Source organism: Colobus angolensis, unplaced genomic scaffold (assembly GCF_000951035.1).
Source record: "Colobus angolensis palliatus isolate OR3802 unplaced genomic scaffold, Cang.pa_1.0 Scaffold255, whole genome shotgun sequence".
NCBI lineage: Eukaryota > Metazoa > Chordata > Mammalia > Primates > Cercopithecidae > Colobus > Colobus angolensis.
The window spans coordinates 3,616,928-3,633,330 of NW_012115766.1; the positions used below are offsets into that span (position 1 = coordinate 3,616,928).

The window sequence follows — 16,403 nt, forward strand, 5'->3', positions numbered from 1 at the left end:
GTGATCTGCCTGCCTCGGCCTCCCAAAGTGCTGGTATTAAATACCTGAGCCACCACGCCCAGCCCCTTTTTTCTTAATTATAAGAAATCCTGCTGCTCTTCAGTCATTGCAGAACTGGGACTGAATTCTTGAAAATAGCAAATAACTTCCTCACTTAATAATGAAAATGTCTGTTCTCTGGACTAACATTGTTTTACTTTCATAATACTTGATATCATGTTGACCATCTTCTTTGGAACTCTCTTTTCCCTCCTAAGGCTTCTGTGACATTACACAATTCTGTGTTTTTCCTCTGTTATTCTGACTGCAGCCTCTTTCTCTTATCTCTTCCACTTGTTGCTCCCTAGTCCTTAGCTTTGTGAGCCCTATGGAGCCAAAGAGCAGTAGAAAGAAGGTCCTTACCCTCCAGGAGCTCATGTTTCCTTTGCACAGAACTTGACAGTTCACCAGGCTAGGTACAGTTTGGATCTATGTCCCTGCCCACATCTCATGTTGAATTGTAATCCCTAGTGTTGGTGGAGGGCCTGGTGGAAGGTGGTTACATCATGGGGGCAGATTTCCCCTTTGGTGCTGTTCTCATGATAGAGCTCTCAAGAGATCTGGTTGTTAAAAAGTGTGTAGCACTGCCCCTTCCACCTCCCCTCCCTGCCCCGCCGCCCCCCGGCCATGTGATGTGTCTGCTCCCCTTTCACCTGCTGCCATGATTGTAAGTTTCCTGAGGCCTCTCCAGAAGGTGAGCAGATGCCAGCTTCCTGTACAGCCTGCTGAACTGTGAGCCAATTTACACCTCTTTTCTTCGTAAATTACCCATTCTCAGGTATTTCTTTATAGCAGTGCAAGAGCAGGTCCTTCTCCTAGCCCTACCACATGGCTTCTCTGAGGACAAATCATTCAACCGTCCCTCATTTTCCTCCTCTGTAAGTTGGGGATCAGTATGAAAATTACTTCATAGGGTTATTACGAGAATTAAATGATTTAACGCATGTAAAGCGTGAAGAACATCCGGACACATAGGAAGAGCTCAAGATGTGTTTGTCATTTTCATTGCCTGTCCCTTACTTCCACCCACTTGATGTTCACATGGCAAATGCCCTCACCTCATTTGTTCAAATGGCACATAGAGAGTCCTACCCTGACCACCCTATTTTACATATTTACCCTTCACTGTCACCACTCTTGTTCCCTTACTCAGCTTTATTTTTCTTTATAGTACTCATTGTCATCTGATATTATTATATTATATATTGTATTGTATTATGTGTGTGTTACCGTCCCTGCTAGATTGTAAGCTTTGTAAGGTCAGGGCCTTTTTATTTGTTTGCTGCTTTACCCTCCGCACCAAGAATATTGCCTGCCACAGTGTAAGTATTCAGTAAATATTTGTTGAAAGAACGAGTAAATAAAATACTTATTTAGGTTTATCCATACGTTTGCCAATGGTTTTGTTTACCATTTCTTGCATTTCACTATTTCTAGATTCAGTTTCATCTTTGCTGAAGAATATTTAGTAGTTTTTACAGCCAAGGTCTCTATTAGTGGTAAACTAACAGTTCTTTTCTCAAAATATCTGTATTTTCCTATCACTCTTTCATGATGTTTTAATATAAAATACTAGTTTGGTAGTTAGTCTCTGTGCTTTGAAGATGACATTAGTAATAGTTTTCTGTCTTCTGGTTTGTATTACCAGTCTGTGGTTTGTTTATAGGTAACTTTTTTCTCATTGGTTTTAAGGTTTTTTTTTTTTTTGTCTTTGTGTTAAACAGTGTCACTGTGAATTATTTAAGTGTAGATTTATTTTTATTTATATTTAAGATTTGTGCATCTTTTGCTCAAATTTTTAAACGCTTCTAATCATATTAAACATACTTATTTTGTAGCCTATAGCTGGCAGTTCTCTTATCAAAGTTATTGAGAGTCATCTTGCTTTATGTTACTTCTGGTGAGCCTTGTTTGTGGTAAAGTTGAGAACTTTTCTTCAGCAAGGGCTTAACAAGTCATTTCAATATGTGGCTTGTTTGGAAGACGGTGTCACTCCTGAGACACCTGTGTCTGCTTCAGCCAGGTGCCTTAGGGATGTTACCTGGCTAGGCCCACCTTTAGGCCCACTTTCTCCACTTAAGGTAGTGTGAAGTTGAGTCACAAATCACATGAGGATGGGCCCTTTGCTGCTATATCTAGGGGGTACTTTTGCTTCACTCCACAAATGTAGAACATAGATCCAAGTAGAAAAATGTACTCATTTCTTCTGTCTTTAAAATTCTACCCTTTTACTAAAGTGATTGTCCGTTGAGGGTCCTGGCTTTATGTGGTAGTCTCAATTCAACTTCTTTGACTTGTGTGGGGCTGTGACCCTGTCTCAGATCTCACTTGTGGTCAAGAAATCTCAAGCCCTCAGATATCTGAGGCCCAAAACACTGACGGACTGCCATGTCTTCAGCTCATGTGCTTCTGTTTCTCTCTCTCTCTTTCTTGGCTATTAGGTATTTCACTTACCTTATGGTAAGGTCAGCTATGTATATAAAAGGATATTGGTTACATTTTACCTAGAATTCCTACATGTTATATTGTGGGAAGGTTTTAGCTTATTTATTTTTGTCGTCACTACATATTATTTTTATAGTTCTATCATCAGTTCTTGAGGGGCTTATCTTACAGTTTGTTGGGTTTTTTTGTGACTTGTTTATATTTGAGTTGAGGACTCTTCAGCAAGAGTGAACAGAAAGTTCACTGTGATGTGAACAGAAAGTGATGTCTAGTATAATTGTAAAATATGTATGTACATTCAGCTAAATTATAGGCTTAGTGAATGCTGGTAGTATGTCACATGCTTTTAATATCCTCTTGGTTTTATAAATCAGTAGAATAATCTCAGGAGTTGATAATAAACTGGACAAAGACCTGTGAGAATTTTTCTAAACTTCACCTGATACTATTTTATTATCTGTAGAGTAGAAGTTATATAGTCCTGATAATATGAAAAAATACCATTGTTCGTCAAGTCTTAAAGTCTTTAGAGTTACGCAAAAAATAAATTAAATATCTTAGGTTTTTCAAGTTCAAAGATGTCTAGAATTTAATGGTGAAGGCAATGACCTATCTGTAGAGCCAAAGAAAACCAAGATACAAGCAGTGATGAACTTGCCTGGGAGTGATGGAATTCTATCATTAGTGAAAGGTTTAGTAGTTTTCACACCCCTTGCCTCACTCTTGAAATGATTGAATAAATGGCTTAGCAACTTTAAATAAGATTTTAGTATGGCTCATCAGAAGTACTGACAAGAATCCATTCAATATCTCAGCTTAAATAACTGTTGTGGGTAACATCAAAATGCTAGGAATCCAACCCCCAACATATTAAATGGGATTGTATAATTTTTGGTGTGAGAAGTATGTCTGTAGCTCCAGATCTTAAACCATCTGAAATTTCTGGTTTACTATTACCTTGGTTAAGTTGGATAAGTGTTTTCTGTAGTAGTTAAGCAGAGCTTTTAACTCCAGGAAGATTTAAAATTAAGACTAGACATGTCTAAGAGGATGAAAACTATGGTAATAATGTTTTTCTGTTTAAGGATATGTATATATTTGCATATTTATTTTTTATGTACTTGGAATATTTAAGAAAATAGGCTAATGAGGGTGACATGTATGCAATTCCACTTTAAATGTGTTATGGAATAATTTAGACTCGTGATTTTTTTCGTACATGAAAATGTATGTTAAGTACTGTATTGGAACTCTTAGGAGAAATTTAATATTTTATTTGTAAACTTGATTTAAGTTTATAAAAGTAATTATATGTAAATTATGCTTTACTAATAGACAAGAACTAAGAAGAAAATATATTAAATTTATAAATGTTGGTTACAAAATTCTGGTGGCATTTTATTAGCGAGGTTCATAAATGGGACCAAGCATTATTTTAAACTCTCTTAAAAGTGGGCCAGGTGCAGTGGCTCACCCCTGTGATCCCAGCACTTTGGGAGGCCGAGGTGGGCAGATCACTTGAGGACAGGAGTTCAAGACCAACCTGTATTTTGTCTCCACAAAAATACAAAAAGTAGCTGGGCATGGTGGCACATTCCTGTAATCCCAGCTGAGGCAGGAGAATCGCTTGAACCTGGGAGGTAGAGGTTGCAGTGAGCTGAGATTGTGCCACAGGACTCCAGCCTGGGCAGCAGAGTAAGTGAGACTTTTTTTTTTTTTTTTGAGATAGAGTTTCACTCATGTTGCCCAGGCTGGAGTGCAGTGGTATGATCTCGGCTCACGGCAACCTCCGCCTCCTGGGTTCAAGTGATTCTCCTGCCCGAGCTTCCCAAGTAGCTGGGATTACAGGCGCTCACCACCATGCCTGGCTAATTTTTTGTATTTTTAGTGGAGATGGGGTTTCGCCATGTTGGGCAGGCTGGTCTCGAACTCCTGACCTCAGGTGATCTGCCCGCCTCAGCCTCCCAAAGTGCTGGGATTACAGGTGTGAGCCACCACTCCTGGCCAAGAGACTGATTTAAAAAAAAAAAAAAAAAAAAAAATCTCTTAAAAGCGACTTCTAAAATCTGCTAGACTCATACATGGAAAAAAATTGTAGCTGAATCTGAAAGCTTTAAGGAAAAACTGACTTTTTGCATTTTTAAATTTAATAAATTGAATATTTTAAAAATCAAAGTAAGCCTCTGAAGAGTATTCTCTGCACAAAAAACACCCTTGATAAAAAACAACTCATGTCAACTTGTATCATACCATTGTCTGTGGTGCTCCATATATTTCTGAATGTAATTGATTTGCTTAGATAATGAGGGCATACCTTTTTTTTTCTTTGAGATGGAGCCTTGCTCTGTGGTCCAGGCTGAAATGCAGTGGCACGATCTCAACTCACTGCAACCTTCGCCTCTCAGGTTCAAGTGATTCTCCTGCCTCAGCCTCCCGAGTAGCTGGGATTACAGGTGCCCACCACCATGTACAACTGATTTTTGTATTTTTAGTAGAGAAAGGGTTTCGCCATGTTGGCCTGACTGGTCTGGAACTCCTGAGTTGAAGTGATCTGCCTGTCTCAGCCTCCCAGAGTGCTGGGATTACAAGTGTGAGCCACTGCATCCAACCCTTAATACAGCCTTTTACATTGTATAGCATAGTGCCTTACATTCAGTAAGATTTAGCTATTTGTTGAAATAATTAATAATATTTTAAAGGTTCCTACTTACAGTATCTGTTTATAATCTGATAGCAAATAATTTAAAACTTCCAAAGTCCTTTTTAGAACCAGAAGGTATCCTTAATGATTAAATTCTGAAAAGTCACTTGGTTTGTGAAGACACCACTGAAATTTAGTAGAAAAAGGTGGGCTGCATCAGTAAATGCTTCTGGGGTAATTGATTATCCATTTGGGCGAAAAAAAATCAAGATGCTTTTCTTCCCCACCTCACATCATACAAAAAGTAATATAAAATAATCAATACCTAAAATATTAAAAGTAATAAAGTAAAACTTCTAGAAGGAAACATGGGAGGGATATCATCATGATCTCGGGGTAGGCAAAGATTTATTAAACTGGCCACTAAAACGTTAAATATAAAATATTGATAAATTGGACTCCTAGAATTATGACCTTCTCTTTATCAAGAAAGACACCATTAAGAGAGGTAAAATAACTTGGTAACAGACTTGCACCTGTACGTGTGTCCCTGAATAAAATAAAAGTTGAAAATAAAATGCAAAAATAAAGAAAAAAGCAAATCACACACTGGGAGAAGATATTTGCAAAGCATGTGTGTGACAGAGGACTTGTATCTGGACTATATAAAGCAGTACCAATAAGAACATGTACATATAATATCGATACTTAATATAGCTTAGAAAGAGGAAGTACTGAATTTCAAAGGAGATGAGGCTTATTTGCCTGTGATAGAGTAAGGCATCTTTCTTATTCCTATAGGGAAATCTCAAATAGGAGAATTGAGCCCAGTATAGATACTTTTGTCTTTCACCTGTTACTCTGTAAATATGAAGTGCTATAAGCTAGTACAGTGTCAGTCTGTTTGACCATTAGGGCAGCGGTCAAGGACGCTATGTAATCCTACCACAGTCTCTTTTTAAAGAGAGACTAGTAAAAGAAGCCTTGAGACCTTTATTGTTTACACAGCCTGGAAGCTGTCACTGAGTCCTTAAATTGAAGCATGACATTGTGCAGTGGTGCACTAGTGGACAAAGAAGTACAGAACAGAATCAAGGATGTCCTTTGGGAAGTCCACAGAGTCTGTTACAAATGTAATATCCCATTGCAGTGAGATGGAACTGAAGACTCACAAAGCAGAGGCACACTTCCTGTGAGACAGGGGCCTTGCCACAAACAACACAGCTGGCTTCTTGAGCAGTTTCACTCAGACCATTTAGGAGCCCATCAGAATATTGAGTGGCAGGACAAGGTCAGTAATGGCAAACACCCAGAATGCAGCCGGTGTAAGAGCTTTGAACCAATTCTTCCACAATACGGCTTTACTGAGCGGGGTGTGTGTGGAGAATGGACTACAGCAGGACTCCTAGGGAAGGTGGTCGTTGAATTGCAAGCTGAGGAGGGGAAAGCACACGCTGAGGAGGCAGAAGGAATGTTGTCTGAGACCTGCTGCAGTGCACCCCGAGCAACGAGGTCCGGCAGAGCAGGCCCAGCCGCCGGCGAGCAGCCTGCCATCCCGCCGGGAGGGATGGGCTTGCTGTTGGTGAGCGGAGGCTCTAGCTAGCTATTGAGTCTGAAAAGCAGGACCACAAAGAAAACAGACTGTTTAAACAGCAGGTGAAGCCGCTCACAGAAGAGCAGACTTGATGCAAATCCTGTGTGGAAAAGATTCCTGGTCTCATTTTACTGTCTTTGGCCATACCCATAAATCTGATTCAAGAAAGACATTTATGTGTACACAGGTATATACAAACAAAAGTAAAGTTGTACTCTAGTACTTTCCACCCCTTCATCAAAAACAAAAACAAAAACAAAAAAACAGTGGTCACGTCGAAATACTAGAAATAGAGCAATTTAACAATAACAATTTTTTATTATTTACCAGACTCACCACATTTTTATTTTATAGGCAGAATGCTTAAAAGACTGCTAATGTCCTAAAGACAATAATGTAATAATACTTTAAATTTCAAAATGCCTCATAGCCGTTACTATGCACTATTCTGTAGTTCCTTTCCTGTGGATTTCTTTCACAAGGTTCTTTGTCTCCTCCTAGGGTCAGAGTGGTAGAGGCCATATACCTCCTAATGGGTGCCTTAGTAAATACTTGTTTAACTGGACTGAACTCGAAGGATTAAGATGTCAGTGTGTGGTAACCTCATAGATGGACACGGTTTGCACCAGCTTTATAGCAATTTCATGATGTAGTCTAATTCCAGCATCTAAATATGCTGCGTCAGATTTGCAACATGTTAACACATTTTTTTTTCTTCTTCTTACCGTTTTGGCCTTTCGTTTGCAACCTTCATGGCTTTTTATCCATTTTCCTATCTTTGAATTATGCATATGTGTCACCTTTTCTGATAGGAGGAACGGAACTCCATGATGAGTTAGGTGAATTGTAAGTGTGAGGCTGGAAAGGGGATAATAATAGATACGGCATGTGGTTAAAAATGGAATACACATATGGGATCTGGAGGGTTACAGATACATACATAGCTATAGAGAGAGAAAAGGTAGGAAAACAGAGGTAGAGACATTTCAGGAGAGAACTAAGATTAGACACGAAGTGATAGAGTCCCTTTCCCAAGAATCAAAAAGAGACAAAAACTGTGCTGAGAAGCCTCAAAACTTCACTGTTTGCAGAGACAGGTTCCACAGTAGATGAAACAAAATATGCTGTTTTGAATGCATACTTACATGTATTAAAATTTTTAATCACATTTGGAGGACTGGATAATTTGAATGATTCAGTGAGACATTCTCAAAACATGAATATTTTAAAACATAAATTACTTAAAGATTTCATCGTTAGCTCTGCCATTTGTAATTTGATGAATAAAATGTTTCATTTTCCATTATAGAAGCAGAGAAAATCATCTTGATCGTCAAACAGAAATTAGTAAACTGTACAAATAGACTTATTTAGAATTCCTATCCTTACAGTTTTTAATGCTTTTTTCTAAAAAAAGTTATACTTATTCTTGGTTTAGGACAGTAATGAATAAAATTACTGCCTTTCCATTATGTTGTTAAGATTGTTAGATGGGGATAGTCTGTGTTGCCCTCTATTGGTGATTAATAGTTAACTTTTGACAGAATAATTGCTGCTATGTGTGTTATTTGTGTATTTAATAATTGTATCAGCCAGTGTATTTTAGAAAAAGGAATTTGGGAAAACCAGCCTATAGTTGTGGGTGTGAATTGGCCAAAGGTGAAAAAATTAGATTTCGGACTTTTTGATTTAACAATTTTATTGACTGAGGTAGTATTGAGATACTTTTGCCTTTGATTAATTTTAATTTTAATTTTTTTTTTTTTTTTTTTTTTGTCAGAGCTCCACCTCAGATCAGGCGTCCCAGTCGAGAAGTAAGACCTCTGAGGAAAGAAATGGCAGGAGTAGGAGCCCGGGGACCCGTAGGCCGAGCACATCCTATATCAAAGAGTGAAAAGCCTTCTACAAGTAGGGACAAGGACTGTAGAGCAAGAGGGAGAGATGACAAGGCAAGACGCTGTCTTTCTGTAATTCACTCGCTTGAAGCCCAGGACTCTTGGTGGATGTTACGATTTGTGTTGGCTTTTCAAGATCCTCTGGTTTTGACGGGGAAGAGTTAGAAACAAGTCTCGTTCAAAGCCTAAGTAGTCTTTGTATTTTGAAGGCCATGCTGCAATGCAAATGACCTCAGAGGCATAGTAAATATATATATACACATACATGTGTAAAAATATTTAGTGAAATGGATCCTTTGTAAGAAAATATACAGCTTTAAAACTTTTTTGAAAAATATTTTAATAAGTATTCTGAATAGAAATGAGCAATAAGTGAAAACAGTTATGGGGAAAGACAAGAAAGTAGATATATATGTTCACAGAATAAGATGAGGGATATGATTTACTACTGCCAAAAATAAGTATCTTTGATTTATCTGTAGATTATCATAGAACAAGATTTTTTTTTTTTTTTTTTGCCTTGAGAAAATTCCCCTTTCTTAGGGTTCATTGTGCACATTTAGTTACTTAGGAAATTGATTGGTGAATAAACGTAGTACTGGGTGGAAATTGTGTACTTCCCTTAAAATGGACTTAGGACAGTGGGTTGAAGATAATCTTACAGAGGAAGGAGGTAGCCAGGATGATCTGATGTGTCTCTTAGGCCTTAATTTTAGTAAAAAGAGAAAACAATTTTAAGTGATAGTATTTCCCATTTCTACTGTGATGTCATAAATGAATGATAATGTAATTGAATTGCCACAAAGAAGTTTTTTACTAGTTAGAGATTCAGGATCTGTCACCACATTCAGGCCATGATATGTATAATATATCTAATAAAAAGTGGTTATCCATCAAAACTGTATTTGAATATTTTTATTACATATAATTTTGATCTGTAGATAAGGACTCTAGACCAACTTCTTAGGTCTTATATCCATAATACATAGACCATGATAGAATAAAATTGGTGTTTTCTGAGTATTCCTGAGATAATTCAAAGACATATTCTACCTCCCTGCCTCAATAGGACACTGAAAATGGAATTAGATTGTTTTAATGTTGTAGTTTGTGGGAGCTTTTATGCCATGAAACAGCAAGTGATTCTGTTTCATATCCTTTTTGGGATTAGCAAAGGGTAGTAATAAATACATTAACTTTGAATTTGTTCTCCCCATTATCAAAAGCCACATAAATGGATACTTGAAACTCTGTATCTTAAATGTTGTTTTTGTTTCTTTTCTTCATTTTTATGCATTGCATAAAAATGCATTGGTTTGCATTATAGAGAATACAGTAGGGGCTGAAATCCAACCCCGTTTGCTAGCAGCTTTTAGATAAACCTTTAGAACAGGGTAAGGAACTTCCAGTTTTGAATTTACGTAAGAGAGGAACCATGGTCATGGTTTACTGGATGCTGCTTTGCTAGGCACCCTTCAGAGTGATGAAAAAGTAATTTATGAAACAATCCTGTGAAGTAGGTGTCTTCCTATCCCCACTTTGCTGATGAAGCAGCTGTGGTACAGAGGGCTAAAACTTGCTAAGCTCTCACAGTAAGAGATGAAGACCGGAAGAACGGAATTTGTGAAGTCACGCTTCTTTTTCCTGTTTAACCTAAGATTTTTCACGTTATGTAGTATCCCCACTTGCCGAGCTAGATAAAAAGTCTGGATTGGATTTAACAAAAGAGATCCAGAACAATTAAATGTTGGTTTTTAAATGTGACTCTTAAGCAAAGAACAAAATAATCAAGCAGCATTTTTTGAATGTCAAATACATTTTTTTCTGGAAATTATAAATTGTCTTTCATTTATAATGTTATTAAATTATTTTCTAAGTCTTATGCTTTCATTGACATGTAAGTACTCAGAATGTCACTAGAAAGTAACCCTTTTATGTAAGAAAAGAAAAGAATTCTGCAGTTGTTTGGAGATAAAAGATATTTTCTGAGTCACTGTGGAAACAGAGGGGACTACAGTTTTTCAAAACAAACTCATGCAAACTTCATTAGCCTTTGAAAGTTATATTTGATGCAGTTACAATTTTCGTAACCATGCAGATATTCATTAGGATACTGAAGTTCCTAAAACTCACTGAAGCCTGCGATAGGATTTGAAGCAGCTTAGGTGAAACTAATAGCTATCTACTTCTGCTAAAAGCTGATTTGAAAATGAGTGTTGGGACCAGTGGCAGTGGCTTACGCCTGTAATCCCAGCACTTTGGGAGGCTGAGGCAGGTGAATCGCTTGAGCCTAGGAGTTCAAGACCAGCCTGGGCAACATAGTGTAACCCCGTCTCTACTAAAAACACAAAAATTAGCTGGGTGTGGTGGTGCATACCTGTAATCCCGGCCACTTGGGAGGCTGAGACACGAGAATCGCTTGAACCTGGGAGGCAGAGGTTGCATTGAGCTGAGATCCTGCCACTGCACTCCAGCCTGGGCAACAGAGCGAAACTCGGTCTCAGAACAGAAAAGGAAAATTAGTGTTGTTTGGAAGTACCCTCAGTGGTATGGGAGTCCCCAGTGTTTATTGTATTTGTTTTTCTTAAGATCAGTTTTGTGTGTTGCTACCAGCTTTAAAATTGAACTAGAACAGAAAATTCAGAGTTTATTGCCAATAAGTACAGTATTATTTTGATAAAAATTTATTTATAAAATATATACAAATGTATTCATATACGTTTATGTACACCAGTTCATGATCCAGAATGCATTTATTACTTTATGTCTGGGTCAGAATTTTGAAAGCTGCTGTAGCACTCTATGTACTTAACTTTATAGATGTAAAAAAAGTGAGGATAAGAGAAGTTAGACATATCTTGCTTAAGGTCCCTGGTATATTTTTGGATTTTTAATTTGGTGTTGGGAACTGTATGATGGAACAACTAATAATAGCAGTAGTAGCAAATGTTAGTCTTTCTTGAGCACACTTATCCTTTTTGAAGCTTTCTACCAAAAAAGCCCTCTTTGAAGCTTTTTACATTTATTGGTTTATTTGATCCCTGCATAATCCTGTGAGCTCAGCATTACTTTTCCTGTTTTATGTGTAAAGAAATTGAGACACTGAAGTCTTAACTGCAGATAGATGGCGAACTAGGATTTGAACCTTGTCTAATTGTAATACCTGAGTTTTTTAATCATTATGCTATACAGCCTCTTATTTGAAAATGCTTACTGTCTTCTTATAAGAGTACCAGTTTGTTTTCTGAGAGTGATTATGTCTTTTTTTCTTTTTCTTTTTTAAAATTACTGACAGGCTTCAGGTTAGGTCCCAGCTTAAAATGCTGTTTTTCAGTAAGTAGCAGTCATTTTGCATAGTGATCTGTTGTTGAGGCTTTATCATTTTTCCCCCTGAGGTCTGCAGGGTCAGCCATAAGTCTAACTAGTACTCTGTTTGTTGAACACATCTTTATTAAGTGCACATTTTGTGTCAGTAATAATTCTAGGTGCTAGAAATACAAATGTTAATGAAATGTAGCTCCTGGCCTGAATGAATTAACTTTTAAGTTATATTTTTTTCAGTTTTATTTCAATGTATCTGGTCTCTTCTTCCTGCTATAGCAAAATAGCTGAGACTGGGTAATTGAGAAGGAATAGAAATTTATTTCTCACAGTTTTGGAGGCTGAGAAGTGTAAGATCAAGCCACTAGCAGATGTGGTATCTGCTGAGGGTCTGTTCCTTCCAGAGGGCACCTTCTCATGTGTCCTTACAGGATGCTGCCAAGGCCAACAGGCTGCCTTGGGAATCGTTTGTTAGGGCGCTAATTCTGTTCATGAGGGCAGGAACCTCATTGACCTAACCACCTTCCGAAAACCCCATCTCCTAATACTATCACATTCGGGCTCAGATACCAACATCAATTTTGGAAGGACACAAACGTTTAGACCATAGCACCTGGGAAAATCGGATTTATTATTATTTTGCTGTTTAAACTTCGAGTCAAATAGAAATATACATAGCGAAAGGATTTTTTTATTTAAGAAGGATAATCTAAAAGTAAAATATCAGGTAGTAGAAGAAATGTTCTTGTTTTATAACCTTAATTTATAAAACTCTGATTCTCAAATATTTTTAAGATTATAGTTTTATGGTTAATTAACTCAGTGAAATGAGCAGTACTTCCATTATCTCATGATTAAAGCTATATATACTTTTAAATAGAATTCAGATTAAAGGACGGTAAATTATATTCTCTGAATTCATTTTGACATTGTTAAAGGACTTTATTTCATTGAATTATACATAACAAATGGCCATTTATCATGAGAAGGCTTTCCTTCTCATGAGTAAGTCTAGGGATATCCGATATGGAGAGATGTTGCAAACTAGATTGACGTATTCTTTTGAGAGCTGTTGATTGATTATACAAATGAACAGTGACTTCATAAAAAATATTTTTATTGAAGAAAAGTGCACAAATTTTAGTGGTGCTTTTTTGATGAATTATAATCTAGCCAGTGGTGTATATTAATAACTACTTTTATGAAAAAAGGTGTATGTGTGTGTACACATTAAAGAATAAGATGATAGTGAAACAAAAACATGCTAGAGCTTCACTCATCGATCAATGACTTGAGCAGTTTTCAAATACTGGAAGAATAATCAGATTTTTTGTGCTATTTACAGTGTAACAGCAAAAATGACATGCTTTTAAGTTTAGTCTGCATTATTAACATTTTCCCCATTACTTTTCTAAATCTAGGCAGTCAAGAAAACGATAAATCAAGCCCTGATTTATAGCATTTGCTAATTCTGTGATGTAAATACCACCTGTGTGATGGATTTCAGCATCATGTCACTGAACTCATAGTTGAGATGAGTTTGGGTAGCAGCCTACCATTGTATGGTGTTTCCACCATAGAGATACAATAAACTGTGGAACCTCAAGAGAATAGGTAATAGTGAAATAATTAGGATGTGAGGAGTTTTGAGTATTTATTTCCTTTTTTAAAAATATAACCTATTCAAAGTTTGTGTAATTTAGTATTTATTAGTGGCTGCATTTCACAGCTGGCTCACAAAATTTCTGAAAATTTAGTAGCTGACACTTAAAAACTAGTAAGAAACAGCTTCAGCATCTCACTGCATGTAAGCCTTGTAATTCAATGTAACCGTCAGCTCTGGGGTCAAGAAATCGAACATTTGGCACCCCAGAAGCCATATTCGTGATCCCTCCCAATCCTTGCCACTTACCTCTTTCCCAAAGGTAACCATTATTCTGATTTCTAATGCCATAAATTAATTACGCCTATTTTGGAACTTTATGTACAGTAAGTATTCTTTTGTGTCCAGCTTTTTTTGTTCAACATGTATTTGTGAGATTATTTCCTGGTGTTGTATATATTTGTAGTTTATTTTTGTTGTCATATAGTAGTATATCACAGTTAAAATCTGTTTCTTACTAATGGATATTTGGGTTGCTTTTAGCTTGAGACTCCTGTGAGTAATGCTGCTTTGGATGGTTTTCTGCTTATCCTTTGACATATATATGCATATGCTGTGAGCCTATACCTGGGAGTGGAACTGCTGGGTCATAGGCTATGCATAAGTTAAACTAGTGAATAACACCAGTTTCCAAAGTGGTTACACAAGTTTTCCCTCTTACCTACGGGGGTGAAGTTTCAGTTATTCCACATCCTTGGCAACACTTGATGTTGTCTGTCTTTTTTAGGCATAATCATATCTCATTGTGATTTTCCCAGGATATTTACCAAGTGTTGTATATTTACCTGATAATTTATGAGGTTGAAAGCCTTTTCATATGTTCATTGGCTATTTGTATCATTATGACTTGTTTTTAAGAAATATCTTGTTCTGTCCTTTGAATATTAAGTTGCTCCACACATTTTGTCTCTGGTGGTAGCTAATTTATAGTGCTGGGTTTTGTTTTTATTTATTTTTTTACCTTGTCGTACTAGATTATAGTAAAGTAGTTTTAATATCTAAGTAACTGTTTGACCAAACTTGTGATTTAGAATTCTAAACCCATTTGTGGAAATGTGTGCTATTCTGGTTTTGATTTTCTTTTCCTGTGCAAATGTCAGCTTAGTCTTTGACGGGGATGAGGTCTTAGGTCATAGGAAGAGTTGCGTTCAAATATTTTAACCTCTTATTCAGAAGACTAATACACATATTTTTCTTAGACTGAACAGTCTTACTGTATTTCAGCCTTGCCAAGTGAGAGTGCTTTAGCTTCTTGATTTTAGAATTGGTATATCCTTATTGAGCTATCTTAAGTTTTCCACTTTCAAGGCTATCTTAATAGGAGTGCATGAGCTCTTACTTAATGTGGTATTTGGTATTTCTTATATAGTAAGATTAAATGTGGGGCCTTAATAGCCGTGTGTGTTTTTTCTTATCCTCTCTCAGACTCTACCACTCGTTTTAACCATTCTATATACTACAGAAAGTGTAAAATAAAACATGAGAGAACACACCATCCCTGGCTTGTTGGCATCAGAGGAGCCAGGGAGTTCTTCTTAAACATAGCTCAGATTGTGTCTTTCTTCTGCTCGTAACTTTCAGTGGCTTCCTATCTTAGATTAAATGCCAAGTCCTTATAGTGGCCTCCAAGGCTCTGCGTAGTCTGGCATCCATTTCTTCTTTGACCTCATCTTCTTTCTCCCCTCATCTCATTTCTTTCTGTTGATTTCTGTGTTGTTCTTCAGACTTGTGAAGTATATGCTGACTGTGACACGTTTGAACTTGGTATTCTGTCTCTGTTTTACTATATATTTTACTTATTAATATATTGTGCCTCCTAAGTTGAATAATATATGCCTCATGAGGGCAGGGGTTTCTGTTTGGTTCACTGCGATATCCCCAGTGCCTAGAATAGTGCTTGGCACATAGTACTGGCAAATATTGTTGAAATAACATGTATATTGATAGGTGTGCAGAATGCTATGGATTCATAATTTCAATTTAAATGTGTTAACACTCAAATGCAGGGCATGATACTGAAATTAGTAAGCACTGTTTGCATTTATTAACCTATCTTACTTTGTAAAATAATAAAGTCTTAGAGTGGGATGCAATTTAGAAACCTCGTCTAACTTTTCCTGTGTTGCTTCTCACACTGGGGTAAGAGTAGTCCAGGGGTGTGCAGCAGTTTGCTAGAGTACAAAGTGGTTGAAAGCACTGATTCTCGAGCTGTATTCCCTAGGATCTAGCTGCGTGTCCTTGGGCAATTTACTTACCCTCTCTGTGCCTTGGTTTTCTCATCTATGAGATGGAAATAATAAGAGGACCTATGTCATAGGACTTTTAGGATTAATAAGAGAGTTAATATATATCCAGTGCTTAGAACAGTACCTGGCACATTGAGTAGGCAATATATGGGTTTCAGTTATCAATTGTAACATGAAAGTGGGGGACTAACACAGATATGAAATAGAATACAAAATCACTTTTTTTAAAAAAAGAAATAATTGCCATTCTAATTGGTGTGAGATGGTATCTCATTGTGGTTTTCATTTGCATTTCTCTAATGACCAGTGATGATAGCTTTTCTCTTTGTTGGCCGCATAAATATCTTCTTTTGAGAAGTGTCTGTTCATATCCTTTGCCTGTTTTTTGATGGGGTTATTTGGTTTTTTTTCTTGTAAATTTGTTTCAGTTCCTTCTGGATTGTGGGTATCATTAGCCCTTTGTCAGTGGATAGATTGCAAAAATTTTCTCCCATTCTGTAGGTTGCCTGTTCACTCTGATGATAGTTTGAGAAGTGTCTGTTCATATCCTTTGCCTGTT

The 16,403-nt window shown here is 37.0% G+C and overlaps 1 protein-coding gene across 3 annotated transcripts in view; it reads left to right on the forward strand.

The window, feature by feature from the left end:
* The window catches only part of KATNAL1 (katanin p60 subunit A-like 1), a 90,407-nt gene that overhangs the window by 35,607 nt on the left and 38,397 nt on the right, over positions 1-16,403 (forward strand). For all 3 annotated transcript variants that reach the window (XM_011946927.1, XM_011946929.1, XM_011946930.1), the window contains exon 4: positions 8,500-8,668. In XM_011946927.1, the coding sequence (XP_011802317.1) occupies positions 8,500-8,668 (169 nt within the window). The remainder of the gene's footprint in view (positions 1-8,499; positions 8,669-16,403) is intronic.